Source organism: Natator depressus, chromosome 14 (assembly GCF_965152275.1).
Source record: "Natator depressus isolate rNatDep1 chromosome 14, rNatDep2.hap1, whole genome shotgun sequence".
Taxonomy (NCBI): Eukaryota; Metazoa; Chordata; order Testudines; family Cheloniidae; genus Natator; species Natator depressus.
In genome coordinates this window covers 37,383,174-37,401,415 of record NC_134247.1, presented here as the reverse complement: position 1 = coordinate 37,401,415, position 18,242 = coordinate 37,383,174, and the positions used below count along the sequence as shown (strand labels likewise).

General features: G+C 50.9%; 1 protein-coding gene and 1 non-coding gene across 2 annotated transcripts; both read left to right on the top strand.

Moving 5' to 3' along the window:
- LOC141998012 (E3 ubiquitin-protein ligase TRIM39-like) lies at positions 1–9,133 on the top strand. The gene is made up of 6 exons (XM_074970627.1): positions 1–481; positions 2,263–2,358; positions 4,147–4,377; positions 5,416–5,438; positions 6,776–6,891; positions 8,437–9,133. The coding sequence occupies exons 1-6, from the start codon at positions 65–67 to the stop codon at positions 8,976–8,978; spliced, it is 1,425 nt and encodes a 474-aa protein (XP_074826728.1). The 5' UTR covers positions 1–64; the 3' UTR covers positions 8,979–9,133.
- Positions 9,134–17,256: 8,123 nt separating this feature from the next.
- TRNAE-CUC (transfer RNA glutamic acid (anticodon CUC)) lies at positions 17,257–17,328 on the top strand. Its single transcript has one exon. It is a non-coding gene; the product is annotated as a tRNA-Glu (tRNA).
- Positions 17,329–18,242: the final 914 nt, after the last annotated feature.

Sequence of the window (18,242 nt, the reverse complement as noted above, 5' to 3'; positions counted from 1 at the left end):
TTGTGGCTGCAGTCTAAAGGCAGGAAAGTGAAATGAAACCTGTCACTTTCCCCCGCTGGGAGCCATGGCTGCAGAGAGCCCTGTACAGAGTCTCCAGGATGAAGCTTCTTGTTCCATCTGTCTGGAGTATTTCAAAGACCCGGTGTCTATCCACTGTGGGCACAACTTCTGCCGGGCCTGCATCACCGACTACTGGGAGGAGTCGGATACCAACTTCTCCTGCCCTCAGTGCAGAGAAACGGCGCAGCAGAGAAACTTCAGACCCAACAGGGAGCTGGCGAAAATTATCGAAATAGCCAAGCGGCTGAGTTTACAGGCAGCCAAAGGCTCAGGAGGGGAGCGAGTGTGTGAGAAACACCAGGAGACCCTGAAACTGTTCTGCGAGGAGGATCAAGCCCCCATCTGTGTGATCTGCCGAGAGTCCCAGGCTCACAGATCTCACACCGTGGTTCCCATAGAGGAGGCTGCCCAGGAGTACAAGGTAGGGAAGCCTAGCATATTGTAACAGGCAGGAGTTTAAATAAGTAAAGCATCACATAGAATGGGATCTTCCACTGTGAATTTCTAGACTTGCATATATTTAGGTTTCTCGCCAGTTTCGTCTGAATGCCTCATTTCCTGTACATATATATATATACACACAAACATAGCATTAAGAAGACAGGAAATGACACACTTATGTTAATGATATCTGCTCTCAATCTCTTGCCGAATAACGTCTGGGAGCTGGATCAAAGTGATGCTGAACATTTGCTACCTAATAGTTCTGTTGAAAGTGACATTGTTCAGGAGCTGAATAAAACGGACGGAGCTAATACAGGGCCCGATTCAGCAAAACGCTTAGACATGAGCTTAACTTTAAGAGCGTGAGTTATCTGACTGAAGACAATGGATCTAACGCAGTGGTCACCAACTGGTAGATCGCAATCTACTGGTCGATCCTGGAGCCTCTGCCAGTCGACCGCGATCTCTGGCTGCTAAAAGTCCATCAGCGCAGCAGGTCTAAGCAGGCTCTCTGCCTGCCCTGGCCTCATGCCGCTCCCAGAAGTGGCTGGCATGTCTCTGCGGCCCCTGGGGGGCGGGGGCAGCGGGCCTCTGTGTGCTGCCCGCGCCTGCAACGGCTGCCCCTGCAGCTCCCATTGGCCGCAGTTCCTGGCCAATGGAAGCTGCGGAGTTGGCACGGAGGGGTGGGGGGCCATCGGCAGCGCAAGAAGTCGCCTGCCCCTCTACCCCCCCCCCCCGCCACTGGCCACAGAGACATGCCAGCTGCTTCCCAGAGCAGTATGGGGCCAGGGCAGGCAGGGAGCCTCCCTTAGACCCGGTGCACTGCTGACTGGGAGCCACCGTGGACCCCTTCCTGCACCCCACCCCCCTACCCCAGCCCAGAGCCCCCTCCTGCACTCAAACACGCTCCCAGACCCTGCACTCCCTCCCACACCCCAACCCCCTGCCCCAGCCCTGAGCCCGCACCCTGCACCCAAACTCCCTCCCAGAGCTTGCACCCCTCCCACACCTCAACACTTTGGCCCAGCCCAGAGCCCCCTTCTGCACCCAAACTCCCTCCCAGAGCCCTCACCTCTCACCCCATCCTGCACCCCAACCCCCTAATCTAGGCTCAACTTGGAGCCTCCTCCCACACTCCAAACCCCTCAGCCCCAGCCCAGCACCTGCACCCCCTCCCACACTCCAACCCTCTGCCCCAGCCCGGTGAAAGTGAGAGAGGGCGGGGGGGGGAGAGCGACGGAGGGAGGGGGAATGGAGTGAGCAGCGTGGGGCCTCGGGGAAGGGGCTGGGTAGATCCTGGGTTGATCTTAAATTCAAAAATCGATCTTGTGCGTAAAAAGGTTGGAGACCACTGATCTAATGAAAGCATGTGTTTCAGTGTTTTGCTGAACAATGGCCATTCTTTTCCTTTGTCTGTGTCACTCCTTTTATTCCTGACACGGGAATCACTCAGCTCTTGGTTCCCAAACATGCGGATGTCTCAGAGGCCAGGGGGCTAAGGACTATACAGAGGTCCAAGATTGTAACATCAGTAACCGGTAAAACAATCCAATGAATTGGAGGAGACAAACCTGGTGGCCAACTATGCATGGCTGTGGAATCATTTTCTCCTTTTGAGTTAAATCAGGTGCAAAGCGTTTAAACAAATACAGTCATATCCGTGCAGCCGGGTTATAGTTTGTAGGGACTGGATTCTCCCTACGCCGCTATCCAAAGAAGGGAAAAAACGTTGAACACCCAACATTATTTCCTTGCCAGGAAAAACTCCAGATCCAATTACAGACTCTGAAGGAAGAGAGAGAAAAGCTGATGGGATTGAAACTGACCAAAGAGGCAAGAATCTGGGAGCATCTGGTAGGTATCAGGTTGTTATTATCCAGCAAGGACATGGAGGTGCGTGTCCCTCCCAGGGTGCGAATCACTCTGGTAGTGTGGGGGATGGGAGAGGCTGTGTCTCATACTTTGACCATGTATCACTGAGTGAGATCCTGTGTTTCTATGTTCCCCTTTGGGGATGTCCGGTCTGTGCCGGCTGGATTGTGGCAGACGCTCTGTGTCCTGCACTTGGGCTGATGAAAATACCCCTGGACTCTGATATGTGAAGGGGGAGAGATGCAGTGCGTGATCCTGGGCTGGCTAGCACCAGGCATGAGGTCATGGCCTGGCCGCCTCCTTTCCCTCTCCTGAGCAGCCAGGAGCATCACATCTGCTCCAGGGGCACAAGGCAGCTTGTGTGGCCTTCCCCAGGAGATCCAGAAAGAGCCTGTTCTCCCCTCATCCCTGCTGAGTCCAGGCTCAGTCTGGGCCTGTGTGTCTGTGTTTGGATGGGCCGGGAATTTCTGGGTTATTTGCACCCCAGATGTCTATGTGTTTGGGCATCTCTGGGAGCGACTATCAGGATTTCCAGAGTTAATGTATTAGAGGGTTAAGCTGTCTGTTGAGTTCTCTTTTGTTTCATTCTTTTTCGTTTGTTTGCTTGCCCCAGCCTCTCTCACTCCCAATGTCATCCAGAGTATGTCTACACAGCAACTAGACACCCGTGGCTGGCCTGTGCCAGCTGACTCAGGTTCGCAGGGCTCAGGCTGTGGAAGTCTAGGACCCTGAGAAGTGGAGGGATCTGGGACCCTGAGAAGTGAAGGGTCCCAGAGCTCGGGCTCCAGCCGGAGCCCAGAAGCCTACAGAGCAATGAAACAGCCCCGCAGCCCAGTGGTGCTGACTTTCTGGTTTCCCTGGGGGTGCTTGATCTCCGCTATGCCCAATGCCCCGCCCTCACTTCATCCCTTCCACCAAGGCCCTGCCCTGTTCCACCCCCTCCCCCGAGTGCACCCCACCCTCGTTCCGCCTCCCCCACCCCGCCCCAGCGTGTCCTGCATGCCACTGATCACTGGTGCATGAGAGGTGCTGGGTGAGAGGAGGAGGAGCTGATCGACGGGGCTGCTGGTGGGTATTGAGCACCCACGGATTTGGTGCCTATGCTGCAGCCCGAGCCCCACAAGCCCGAGTCAGCTGGCACAGGTCAGCTGCAGGTTTTTCTTTGCTGTGTGGACATAACCTCAGGGTCTTAACTTAACTGTCTTAACTTCTCCTTTAGGGACCTACCTGGAAGGTCACAGACTCTCTCGTGTCAGACACATAGACACACCAGTCAGATTACAGCCAGCAGGGAACTGTAGGAAAATCTTCCCCTGAACAATACTGGGAACTAGAAAAGTTCCTGGAGGACAGGTCCATCAATGGCTCTTAGCCAGGATGGGCAGGGATGGTGCCCCTCACCTCTGTTTGCCAGAAGCTGGGAATGGGTGACAGGGGATGGATCACCTGATGATCCCCTGTTCTGTTCATTTCCTCTGGGGCACCTGGCACTGGCCACTGTCAGAAGACAGGATACTGGGCTAGATGGACCTTTGGTCTGACCCAATCTGGCCATTCTTATGTTTTTATGGGAAAGTTTCCCTCAAGCGCTATTTAAGGTTGCAGTAAAATACCCCCTCCAGTCCCCACCCCCATTGAGCACCCAAGGTCTCATCTGGAGCTGGCATGAATTGGCAGAGCTGCCTTGACACTCATGGAGTTAAACCAGCTGAAGATCTGGCCCCAGGTGACTCACTCTGTGGGCCCTGCCCTTTCCCTTCCTCATTACAGGAGCAGGTAGAAACCGAGAGGCTGAAGATTCTGTCTGAATTTGAGCAGCTGCGGCAGTTCCTGGAGGAACAAGAGCGATTCCTGCTGGCCCGGCTGGAAGAGCTGGACAAGGAGATTGAGAAGAGAAGGGATGAGAACATTGCCAAACTCTTGGAGGAGCTTTCCTGTCTAAATGACATGATCAGTGAGCTAGAGGGGAAGTGCCAGCAGCCAGCAAGTGAATTCTTGCAGGTGAGATACTGGATCCTTGATACGCAAGAGCCTTGGAGTCCAGGAGTCAAATGCCAGAATAGAACTCACAGGTTATGCAGCTCAAATATATTTTTTTTCTGTTTCTAACCATTAGTATTATTATTGGTTTCATTGTTCGGAGAACCTGGGTATTTTAAATCAAATATAATCTATGTAGGTACTCAAATGACCCCCATGATCATCGGATCTACATGCCTCCCCAAAATTAATGCATTGATCCTCTTTTTAGGGAAGGATTATTACCTGCATTTTACAGATGCGGGGGACTGAGGCAAAGAAGCCTGGATTCCAAAGGGTCTTGGGATTGCAAGGCCTAACTTTCAGGTCCCTAGAACATCACTAGGACAACAGTGGGATCCACAACGTTAGGCCCCCAGGCTCCCTACACAATGCACAGGCAGATCTAGGCACCGAAGAACAGGAGCCACATAAACCAGAATGCCAGGCAAGGAGCTGCCAAAGCTGGCCGATGGGAGATGCCAAGGAGAGGAGTGTGTCCCGAGCCCTGGCACTCTTACAAAGAAAGGTGCCCAAATCCGGGCTGCAGGGGAGGCGCCTGGCTCTTGCTTGTGATCCGCAAATGGGAACCCCTTACTTGGAGCCTGGTGGCTTCTGGTGCCTAAATCATTCTTGTGAGAATGAGTCAGGTGGGTAACTAGTGCCAAACAAAGCCACTCTGGTGGCAGAGCCGACTCGCCCTTGTAACCTTTAGCTCAGTAATTAGGGTCCTCAGTTGGGACGTAGGAAATCCTGGTTCAATCCCTGCCTGATGAGAAGAAGAGATGTTATGGGGTTCCCCACCTTAGAGGTACACACCCTAACCACTGGCCTAAAGAGTGGATTTCAACTTACGTCTCTTCTAGCCCACTCAAAGGCAGGGGCACAATGGACTAAGCAGTTAGGTACAAAGAAAAGCCCTAAGGTTATACCCTGAAATCATCTAAACGGCTACCGAGATTGGTCTGTGTTGCATCTCGTTGATTTCACTCAGGTTCCTTCTCTCCCTTCCCCTTCTAGGATGTCCGAAGCACCTTGAGCAGGTACGTGGCGCCTTCTCACTCCCACTCACAAGTTTCCATGCTGTTCTTATGATTGGTTTGTATTGTGGTCGTGTTTAGGGGCCCCAAACCACAGACCCATAGGGCTCCATTATGCTAGGCAATGGACAAAAATGTAACAGACACTCCATGCCATAGGTGCTGATTCCGTGGCTGGAGCACCCACGGAAAAAAATAGTGGGTACTCAGCACCTACCAGTGGCCCTGCCAATCAGCTCCTCCCCCTCCCTCCCAGCGCCTCCCGCCCGCTGCGGATCAGCTGTTCAGCGACGTGCAGGAGGCACTAGGGAGGAGATGGCAGAGCGAGGATGGGGCGTGCTCCAGAGAGGGGGCAGAACAGGGTGGTAAGAGGCAGGGCAGGGTGGGGTCTTGTGGGAAGGGATGGAGTGGGGCGGGGCCTGGGGCAGAGCTTGGGTTGAGACCCCTGCTGAAAAGAGGAAGCCAGTGCCTGTCCTGCCATACATCTCACTGGGAAAGGATCCCTCCTTCCTTGCCCTTTGACTAGGACAAGCGTAGCTGTCCTATGCTCCAGAAAGCCTTACCTTGCAGGTCCCCCCGAACGAGGAGACCTGGGTGCTTTCCTCCTCCTAGAGGGAAGGCAGAGTGAATTTCCAAACATATAGCGGCTTTCGTAGTGAAACAAGATTGATGTGAACATAGAGCAAGAAGATCATTTTAAAAAAATTGATGATCTCCACTTATCTATGTTTATATCTCTATTGGCTGAGAGCAAAATTCTTGGCGATCTGATAACTTTTGGGTGATGCATGAGACAAGCTGGAGCTGTGGTGTTCTCTCAGTCCGCTTCCAAGTGCTCAAATGGCCACAAAGATGTATGGCACAGACGTCATATTTTTTGCCCATTATTGGTTAATCGCAGCAGGAAAGCCAAGGATCGAATTGGCCGTGGGTTCAGATAGATTTTATCCCAGCACTCCCAGCGCTGGTAGCTACTCCCCTCAGGGGGAGGGAGGTGGTGGTTTTCCTACAGTGCTGGCAGAGAGCTGGAGCTGGAACCATGAGTACACAGCCAGGTTAAAGGGCTGCCACGGCAGTGCTTTAATGTTGGTAGAGAAGACATACCCTGAGGCTGGGGTATACAAAGGCAGTCCAGGGGTGAAATCCTGGCCCCACTGAAGTCAAAAGAAATTTTGCCATGGACTTCACTGGGGTCAGGGTTTTACCCCAGTCCGATCAGGACAGCAGGGTTCCTTAGCATGAAAGTCATGGGGAAAGATGATTTTTTAAAAACAGCAAACAAACAATGGAGAATAAGGAATAAACTAAATAATGAATTAGAAGAGTCTGTTTCTATCCAGGTGTGAGCTGGGGAAGGTCCTGCAACCGGAAGAGGTTTCTCCTGAGCCGGAGAAAACCCCCAGCAGCATCTCTCATAAAACTATTGCGCTAAAGGAGACTCTGAGGAAATTCCAAGGTACGGAGAAGGGATCTGAGAAGAGGGGAACTTGACATATGACAGTGGGAGGAGATGGGCCAATTAGCTGCTCATGTAAAGTCCAGACAATAAGAGTAAACAATGATCTTATCATTACTGAACTCTGTAAGGGCCTAGAGCAGAGGTTCTCAACCTATTCTGGCTAGGACCCCCTTTGAAAATATTTCAGGCTGTGACGACCCCCCTCAAAAAGTGAGGACCCCCTCCATACCACGCCTTCCTTACTTCTGCGGTGCTGCTGGGGACAATGCTGCCTTCAGAGCTGGGAGCCTCAGCCACTGCTCTCGCGACCCCCCCATACAATAGTCTTGCGATCCCCTTTTGGGTCGGACACCCCAATATGGGAAATGCTGGACTAGAGGAGATTCCTTTGGACTAGCCCGTAGGATGAGAGCTCATTGGAAAGTGGGAGGTGTTTTCTCTCTCACACACTTAATTTTGAAAATGTTTCTTTACAAATAATTCGCAAGTCTTACCTAGGTTTCTTTTTCCCGTGGGCAGTTCTATCCTCCCCAATGCCCTCACCTACCACCCCTGATCCCTCCTTTCACCCTGCACCCCCCGGGCTATCCTCTTCTCTCCTTCTACCTCTTCTCTGCTTTTCCCTCTTGGCTGAGGGACCCACCCACGCTGCTGATGCTGGTGTCCCTCCACTCACGGCCGGCCTTAGAGAAAATGGTGCCTGGGCGCATGGGTGGCAGGTGAACCCCACCCTTTGGGGTTCTGCACTGCTGGAGCCCCAAGCCCTCCCTGCACTGCTGAAGCCCCGAGCACCCCAGCTGCACCGGCCCAAGCTGCCTCAGCCGGCCCAGCCCCTGGCCGCCAGTCCGAGCTGAGTCCCTGCCGGCTTCAGGGGAACGTGGGTAGGGCCTTGGGATGGAGCATGGGTGCGGCCACAGCCTGGGTTAGGGGAGGCTTAGTCTCCCCTGGCCTTTGATATTCGCCACCCATGCCTGGGCGAACTTGTATTTTGGTGCCCCTGGCCCCCACAGGCGCCCCACCACCCTATCACCCCTGATCCCCACTGGTCCCCATCATCCAGGCCCCGCTGCCTCCCCTCAGTGCTTAATTTGTATTGAAAGAGGTGCCGGGGCTCAGCCCCGGCACAAATTAAGCACTGGCTGTCAGCAGGTCAGTGGGTAGGAGGTACCAGCGCAGCGTCCCCTTGAATACCACGCCTTGGGCGGCGGCCGAGCCCACCCACCTCTAAGGCCGGTTCTGCCTCCACTCTCCCCAGCGCTGTGGCTAGGAGTGGGGCAGCAGGGTGGGAAACAGAAAGGCAGAATCTGGAGAAAAACTACAGCTGTAACAGCACCTCTAGTGCCTGGGAGAAGGGAATCGCGGTGAAATCCCTGCTCAGCCCCAGCAGAGGCAGCTTGCTGAGATCCGGGACGGAGAGGCAGGAAATCAGGGAGGGTCCCAGCCAGGACGGGGCTGCTGGGGTGTGTGAGAAATGGTCCCAGCCGCCCCCAGGGCTGAGCTCTGCCCCTAACGCTCTGATTCTCTCTTGGTCCCCCCCCCCAGCGGATGTGACTCTGGATCCAGACACGGCTCACCCCCGCCTTGTCCTGTCTGAGGATGGGAAAAGCGTGAGATGGGAAGACACGCGCCAGCACATGCCCGACAATCCCAAGAGATTTGATTCTTCTCGCTGTGTGCTGGGCCTGGAGGGCTTCTCCTCGGGGAGGCATTACTGGGAGGTGGAGGTGGAGGACGGGGGAGCCTGGGCTGTAGGGGTGGCCAGAGAGTCTGTGAGGAGGAAGGGACGGGTCAATGTTAACCCGGAGGAGGGCATCTGGGCTGTGGGTCAATGTGGGACTCAGTACCTGGCTCTCACCTCCCCCAAGATCCCCCTCTCCCTTGCTGAACGGCCCAGGACGATCGGGATTTATCTGGACTGTGAAGAGGGGCGGGTGGCATTTTTTGATGCCGATAACGAGGCCCCGATCTTCACTTTCCCACCGGCCTCTGTCCCTGGAGAAAAAATCCTCCCTTTACTGTGTTTGGGGAGAGGATCCCAGTTCAGATTGTGTCCCTGCATCACAGGGTATAATATAGAGCCTTAGAAATACACATGGTTAGCCTCACACGGCACATTTTGTCCTGGAGGCCAAAGTGTATTTGTGCATGTCAAACCCAAGAGAAGGGGGAAAAGGCATCGACCTGTCTGTTTGTCCCAACACTGATGCTGCAGGATTACAGCAGTTTGCAGGGACATAGACTGGGGTGGGGTAACCAGAGCCAGAAACGGGGCACTGGAGAAGGGTAACTGGGGTAGAGGGGAACGGGGAGGAGGTGGATACTGCAGAAATGAACCTGAAAGGGAGACAATTAATAATCTCCAGCTTTTAATGGGGTTTTACAAGTGCATTTTTTAAAAAATCAAATGGATTCTACATTCTTATGATCCATGGAATAATTGTATTAAAGTGAATTGTAAAGTCCCCAACTGCCCTTTTGTCTCTCCTGGTGGGTTTAAAAAGGAAAAAAAAAATGGAATAAGTGAAATTGCAATGAGCCATTCATATGGGAGGCAGTGTGGCCTAGGGGGTACAGCACTGGATTCAGGAGACCTGGGTTCCATTTCCAGCATAGCTGTTGGCCTGTTGGGGGAGTTTGAGCACGGCTCTATACCTCTCTTTCCCCATCTCAGAAATGGGGCTGATACTGGCCTCCTTTGGAAAGTGAATTGAGATCCTTGGTTGTAAAGCACTGCCTGAGAACTACATGGAGGCTTGCATCAGTGTGAATGAATCCATTTCAAGCAACACCCCTTTAGTTAAGCCAGTGAAAAGCTGTGTGTAGACAAGGCCGTGCATACATCACGCTTGTTAGCAGAAACTGATACTGAGCCCTTGCACAAACACAGCACTATCTCTTCACTGGGGGACAGGAGCTGGTTGTGTCTGATACATTAAGGCAGAGCTCTAACACCCCCCCTCGCGCCCTCCCCCCCCCCCCCCCAGATCTTTTGCATTGAATGCAAAACACAGACATCCAAACAGGTGAAAGCTTGTGTCCCAGTGGCAATCAAGAACCTCCAGGATGAGCAAGCAGCAGATTGGAGATTGTCTGGCGGGGCGGGGGAATCCCTTGGATTTCAATGTACTGCTATTCTAGCTCAAACAAAAGAAGGAAGAATGGCCTCATAGTTCAGGTGTTAGCTTTGGACTCAGGAGATGCAGGCTCCTTTCTTGGCGTTGCCTCAGGATTCCTGTGTAATTTGAAGCGAGTCATTAGACCACTCGGGGCCACAGATTCTCCATCAGGAGTGTCGGGGTTGCACACCTTCCTGAACTTGCAGAGGGCCTGTGAGGGTAAATTAGTTCATGAATGTGAGCTACCAACACACTACAGAGATGAGACAGTGAAATGATCCAACACATGGTTTGAAAGTGTATATTCTCCACCTCGTCGCAGCGAGATGGATGTTATTGGAACAGGAAAAATGTCCGAAACTTGCAAACATGGGAGTGAAAGAAAATGACAGGAGTTAGAAAAATTCCCATATACAAGGTGGGGAAAATGTAATTCACCTACTGGATGCATACAGGTATTTAACCTGTATATATGGGATTGTGGCGTGTCTACAGCTAACTTGGGTATATGAGATTGTGCTTGCACGTTGGCATCAGAGTCTCACACATACACACTATGCTGATGTCTAATGATGCACATCTCTTACGTTTATAGTTATGTTCACAGGCGCTGACTTTCCCATTTCCCCGGGGGGTGCTTGACCCCTGCTCCGCCCCAGGACCCGCCCCCACTCCACACCTTCCCCCAAGGCCCCACCCTGCCTCTTCCCACCCCTGCCCTGCCCTCGCTCCGCCTCTTCCTGGCCCCGCTCCTCCCCCTTCCCCCCAGCGTCTCCTGCCCCCCTCTTAACAGCTGATCAATGATGGAAGGGAGGCGCTGAGGGGGAGGGAGAGGAGCTGATTGACAGGGCTGCGAGTGGGTGCTGAGCACCCACTATTTTTTTCTAGTGGCTGCTCCAGCCGTGGAGCACCCATGGAGTTGGCGTCTATGGTTAAGTTGGAGTTTGGGTGAAACCCCATTGAAGCTGGTGGGTATAATAGGCCATCCTTCGTGCAGGAGAGATGTCAAGAACACAAAGCTCCTTCATGGAATAAGAGAGCTGAAACAATAGGAGCCTCCACCCAAAGCACAGGCTATAGATAGGGATCTGAATGATGTGGGTGGACGGGTTTCACTGGGGGATGGAACACAAATGCAGGAGAGCTGGTTATAGTTGGATGAATGTGTGTGTGAGAGAGAGATGCAGCAGAAACACCACAGAAACACTCAACGAAAGCAGCAAAGGAGCCCCTGACGCAGCCAAAGATACACACGTAGTGTTGTGTCCCTTAGGAAAAAAACAGAGAGAGAGATTTTGAGCAGAGTGCTGGCTAGAAAGAGGTATGGAATTGTGAGATAAGAAAATCTCCTGTTGTTTGATTCCTGGTCCGTTCAGGGAAACAGGACTTTGTCCATGCTTTGTAAATAAACAGGGTGCATGATTGAAAACACAAAGAACTGACTCCATTGTCAATTTCTCCTCCGACTGGCAGCAACCCATAACACCCCAAACATTGGCTAAATGCTTGGGTCAAAAGGGGTAGCAGTATAGAAAGGACTTCCCCAAAAGCAGAAACAATTTCGTGGTGGTCATGAGACCTTAAAAAGGCCCTTTTTGCTGGTATAACTGCATCTACAGTAGGGCTTTTGCTGACATGGCCATGTTAGTTAGGACTGATTTTTTTTCTCTCCAAATTCCTAACTGACATAGGCAAACCTTTTAAGTGTAGACCAGCCACAACAAAAAAGTCTGCTGTTTCTTGTCTACACTTGGGCTTCCAATGATGCTGCTACTCATGGAGCCGAACCAGTGCTAGCAGTGCTGTTTTCCCTCTGTGTATTATACAGCCCAGAATTATAGCACCACCGACTAATGAAAGCCTCCAGCTGAATTTTGGGGGGAGAAATCTGGTCCCAGGCAAGACTTTTGGAGAATGAGCATTCACAAGAATGGCATCCATCACTGAATTCTTAGAGAGTTTCAATGAAATTCACCCTGCTAAACTGGGCTCTGTGAAACGTCCCCTGACTCTGTCTATCCCTGACAGCTGCCCGTTCCCTCCTGGATTTTGTCTGTTCCTTACATAGAAAGATGGGCTGGGAGGCAGAAGATTGTGTCTGAGTTTGAGAAACTGTGGCAATTTCCGGAGGAACAAGAGCGAGTCCTGCTGGCCCGGCTGGAAGAACTGGAGAAGGAGAATGTAAGGAAAGTGAAAATGTGGCCAAACTCTTTCTGAAACTAGCATTTCTCAATAGCCTAATGCAGGGGTGGCCTTTAACTGTGCTTTCTTCTTTTCTTTATCTTTAATAAAAGGTTAAAAGGATTTTAATGGGGTGTTTGCCATGGGATTAAGCAGGCTGAGGCCTGTGTGTATCAAACCCTGAACCTTGTTTAACATTGTTTGATGTTGGACGGTGACTGGGTTATGATAACCCCTTTGACTTTTTGGGCCCACATAGTCCATCTTAATTAACACAACACTACTACTTTAGACACCTAAGTTCAAAATTTAGGCACCACTGAGGTCGTCAAAGCCCCCACTTAGCTGTTGCCTAACCTGTAAGTGCCTTAATTCACTCGATGCCTAAAGTTTTGCTGCAAAATTCCCCTAAGTGCTTATGTTTCTGCCTCTAGGCATGCACACTGCTGCCTCACTTGAGGTGTCTGGTTGCCTGTCTCAAGTTTGACGCCTGGTCTACGACACGCCGTTATTTCGGAAGTAGCCGGGTTAATTCGAAATAAAACTGATTCCGTCCACACGACCAAACCAGTTTTTTCAATTTAAAGAGCTCTTTAATCCGATTTCTGTACTCCACCTCGGCAAGTGGAGTAGCGCTAAAATTGAGATCGCAGTTCTGGGTTACAGGTACTGTGGATGCCATTTGATGTTATTGGCCTCCGGGAGCTATCCCAGAATGCTCCCTTGTGACCGCTCTGGACAACACTCTCAACTCCGATGCATTAGCCAGGTAGGCAGTAAAAGCCCCGGGAACTTTTGAATTTCATTTCCTGTTTGGTCAGCATCAGCACAGGTGACCATCAGCACAGTCCACCATCACAGGCGACCATGCAGAATCCACCATCACAAGAAACCACACAGTCCCGGATTCGCAGACGAGCTCCAGCATGGTCCGAATGGGAGGTGCTGGATCTCGTCGCATGTTGGGGAGACGAATCTGTTATGGCACAACTACGTTCCAAAAAAAGAAACGCAAATATGTACGCTAAAGTCTCCAGGGCCATGACAAAAGAGGCTACTCCAGGGACACAGAGCAGTGTTATACAAAAATCAAGGAGCTCAGGCAAGCATACCAAAAAGCCAGGGAGGCGAATGGGCGCTCTGGGTCACAGCCCCATACATGCCGCTTCTACAGTGAGCTGCATGCTATTATGAGGGGTGACGCCACCACTACCCCACCATTGTCCATGGACACCTGCAAGAGGGGAGTTGCACAGAACAAGGAGGATGAGTTTTTGGAGGACGAAGAGGAGGAGGAGGACAGAACACAGGCGGCAAGTGGGGAATCCGTTTTTGCCCCTAGCCAGGAACTAGTCTTAATACTGGAGCCAACAGCATCCCCCCACTCCCAAGGCGGGCTCCCGGACCATGACCCTGGAGAAGGCACTTCTGGTGAGTGAGAGCCTGATCAGAGCCACATGGTGGAAGGGTGGGGGGAACCCAGCTGCGCTGGGCTGTTTGAGTGTAGTTTAAATGGCTCATCCCTGCTCAGAGCCTCATCTGAGCCGCGGGGAGAGTGTGGGGGGGTGTTGTATGAATCAATCATCCCAGAGAGCCTGCAGGTCCTCCTTTTATATGGCAAACCCACCAGGCATTGCTTGCTATGCGAAAGGGGGCCCGGCAGTCTGAAAGCATTGAAATGAATGTGGAAGAAGCAGAACGCCGCATGCCCCTAGGGCTTACCATGGCTGCCTGCAGCTGAATTCCATTGCCTGGTCGTGTGTGATGGCTTACTCACACCAAAATGGCAGGCACTTCAGTATAAGAGGCGAAATGCGACCTTGTACAGAAAGAACATGTGCTGTGTACTATGACTTGCCTGTTTCACTGAGAAAGAGCGTCCCCTTTGTATCTTTTAAAATACTACCCTCCCTTTTTCTCCTCCCGCAGGTGAAAATGTTTCAATGCGGCCCTTATCTACTGTGTCCCAGAGGCTGGTCCAGATTAGAAGGCGGAAAGAATGAACCAGGGACGACATGTTCACCGAGCTCATGCAGTCCTCCTGCACTGATAGGGCCCAGCTGAATGCGTGGAGGCAAACAATTGCGGAGTCCCGTAAAGCGTTACATGAACATGAAGAGAGGAGGGATGCGTGTGATGAGAGCAGTCAGGATGCTATGGGCAAACTCATGGGGGAGCAAACTGACATGCTCCGCTGTATGGTGGATGTAATGCGGGAAAGGCAGCAAGACCACAGACTGTCGCTGCAGCCCCTGTATAACCGCCCTGCCTCCTCCCCAAGTTCCATAGCCTCTGCACCCAGACGCCCAAGAACGCGGGGGCGGGGGAGCGGCTACAGGCACCCACATACTCAACTCCAGAGGATTGCTCAAGCAGCAGAAAGCTGGCATATCCGAAAGTTTGATTTGGTTTCTGGACTTGTCCTTCCCTCTTCCTCCACCCCCGTAACCCAATTCGCCCCAAGCCCCCCGGTCTACCTTTTGATTTCTCTCAGTGTGTTGTGCAACAAATAATAAAGAACAGTTTTTAAACAATTGTTTAAAATTAATTGTTATAGGGGGCAGGTAACTTCAAGAGAAACAAACACAACTGTCACACCGTACCCTGGCCAGTCATGAAACTGGCTTTCAAAGCTTCTCTGATATGCAGCGCACCCTGCTGCACTCTTCTAATCGCCCTGTTGTCTGGCTGTGAGAAATTGGCTGCCAGGCGAGTTGTCTCAACCTCCCACCCCGCCATAAACGTCTCCTTCTTACTCTCACAGATATTGCGGCGCACACAACAAGCAGCTATTACAATTGGAATATTGGTTGTGCTGAGATCTAACGAGTCAGTAAACTGCGCCAGCGCACTTTCAAATGTCCAAATGCACATTCTACCACCATTCTGCACTTGCTCAGCCTATAGTTGAATGCTCCTTACTACTGTGCAGGGGGCCTGTGTACGGCTTCATGAGCCATGACATTAAGGGGTAGGCTGGGTCCCCGAGAATAACTATAGGCATTTCAACATCCCCAACAGTAATTTTCTTGTCTGGGAAGTAAATCCCTTCCTGCAGCTGTTCAAACAGACCAGAGTTCCTGAAGATGCGAGTGTCATGCACCTTTCCCGGCCATCCCACGTTGATGTCAGTGAAACCTCCCTTGTGATCCACCAGTGTTTGCAGCACCATGGAAAAGTACCCCTTGCAGTTTATGTACTGGCCTCCCCGGTGTTTCAGGGCCAAGATAGGTATATGCGTTCCGTCTCTCGCCCCAGTGCATTAAAGCCATCCACAATGGTCTGCAGATTTCCCAAAGTCACTACCCTTGATAGCAGCTGGTCAATGATTGTGTTGGCTACTTGCAGCACAGCAGCCCCCACAGTAAATTTGCCCACTCCAAACTGATTCCCGACTGACCGGTAGCTGTTGGGCATTGCAAGCTTCCACAGGGCTATGGCCACGTGCTTCTCAACTGTGAGGGCTGCTCTCATTTTGGTGTCTTTGCACTTCAGGGCCAGGGACAGCAAGCCACAAAGTTCCATGAAAGTGGCCCTACGCATACAAAAGTTTCGCAGCCACTGGTTCGGTTCACGATAGCCGAAGAAAGGCGTGAAATGGTTGTCTTCTGTAGCTTTCACAGAGGCGGGAGCCCAGGACAGACAACATGGAGAAGCTCGGTAGCACGGCAAGAGCGGGAGAGCAGAGTTGGCGGCGGAAACTGTGCTGCTCGGTTCACGATGGCTGAGCAGAGTTGGCAGCGGAAGCGGTCGATGAGAAAGAGAAAGAGTAGATAGTTAGAGAGATTACATAGAAAGATGAGAGGTAATGCGAGGTGGATTCATTGTACCAGGAGAGAAGCAGTGCACCATACTGCACCATCTGCTGAAAGCAGTATGGTGTCTGCACACCAAAAAGGCGCGAAACGATTGTCTGCCGTAGCTTTCACAGAGGGAGGAGCGACTGATGACACACACCCAGAAACACCCATGAGAATGTTTCTGGCCCATCAGGCACTGGGAGCTTAACCCAGAATTCCAGTGGGCAGCAGGGACTGCGGGAACTGTGGGATAGCTACCCACAGTGCACCACTCCGACATTCAATGCTAGCCTCAGTACTGTGGATGCACTCCGCCAAATTCATGTGCTTTAGTGGGGACACACAAGACCGAATGTATAAAATCGCTTCAAAAAATTTGAATAGAATAATTTTGAAATAATTTTGTACTGTAGAGGACTCTGTGTGTGTGTGTGTGTGTATATACACTGTACTTTCAGGCTGGAATCAGACTCTGTGCGTTTGTGCAACTGTTGCCCCTAAAGCATGGAATCAGACATATTCTGTGTCTATGTGTATTATTAAAGCCAGTTCCTCACCAGATCAAACCTCATACCCCAACATGTGGGGAGAAAAGGAGCAATGTTGTGGTTGCCTGTGTGTATGTTGGGAAGGGGGAGGGATTAGTGTTGGTTAAGAAGAGGTGAAAGTATCTGCATCTACCAGCCTTGAATAGCTGCACAAGAATCAGGCACAATACAGAGTTACCCATCTCTGAGTGCCAAATGGTTGGATTGGCTAATGCAACCTGTAGAGGTCCATGGCACACTGGGATATAAAGTCAAGTGTACATCATCATCATTTGATAGGGATAATGATAGGAAGGTTGACAATTGACTAAGTAGTTACGTCGAAAGACGATTGGGTATTCATTCTCATTCGTGTCACTGTGGATTGATGTTTTTTCCTGTCTGTCTCCCTTCTGGAACATCAGAAGCACCTTGAGCAGGTACGTGGCTCCTTCAGCCTCCCGCTTAGCTTTCAGGATGCTGGGAAGGTGTTTGGCGAGTGTGTGAAAAGCAAAGCTCTGTGCAAACTGTGGGCATGTTGCCACTGTTCACCTTAAATCGGAGGCTCAATCCCCTGTTATAGAAATGGAGGTGTGGAAGTGATTTAATTTGTTGCTTGCTAGCTAGCCAAAGGAAAATGATAATAATAGTAATACTTCAGGTTGACTGAAGATGAATGTTTAGAGAAAGTTGCTTGAAAAAGCCTAGAGCCGGTGATAAAGCACAAAACTCATCACATCCCTGGTGGTCTAGTGGTTAGGATTCGGCGCTCTCACCGCCGCGGCCCGGGTTCGATTCCCGGTCAGGGAAACAAGCTTTTTCGTCAACATTTATTGAACAAAGGGAACTGTTCTAGAGCCTCAGAACAGAAATAAGGCATGTTCCCACTATGAACAGTTTATAAAAATAGAGCTGTGCAAATCAGTTGTTTTGCTTGCTACCTTGCCAAACCAATAAAATAATAGTAATAATCATCATAATAATTCAGGTTGACCCAAGAGGAATTTTTTTCAGTTTTTTTGTGGAAATGAAACTAAAAAAAATTATTTTTGGTCAAACCAAAATCTTTCAGTAAATAAAATATTCATCCAGAAAACCTTTCACCCAGGTCTATATTCAAGTCTTTGGAATTAACCATCTGGAGAGAAGGATCATTAGCCTCTTAATTGTGGGTTAGGGGCAGATCTATTTCTAGCCCTCTGTCCAAATGCTCACAGAGGTGTGTTTGTTTCACGTTGCATATAAACCAAAAAGAAATTAACTTGAAACCTAAACCTGTGATCACGATGCAACATTGTGATTGTAACTAAAGGAGAAAATTTCTCCTGAGTTCAGTAGAACGAAGGTTTCCTCATCAGGTTCTAGCAAATGCTCCAAGTTCTGATGGTGCTTGGAACTTCCAGACATATCGGCCAGAATTTTCAGAAGATTTGGCACTGGCACCCACCTCTAGAGCCAGATTTTCAGATGGTCTCAACACACTGAATGCTGAGCTATTTTGAATAAAAGCTGGTACGGATTGTGGGTGCTTCACTACATGGGCCACAGTGCAGGAGTGTGAGGTTCACCATTACTTTCTCCTAAAGCCGAATGTCTGGATTCTGCCTCAGTCCTGGTGTCCATCTTTTATTCACATAATAAGTCAGCAGCGAGACTACAACACCTCACTAAAGGGACTCCAGGAAACCTGCAAATTTTGCTCAGGGTGATTGTGTATAAAAATG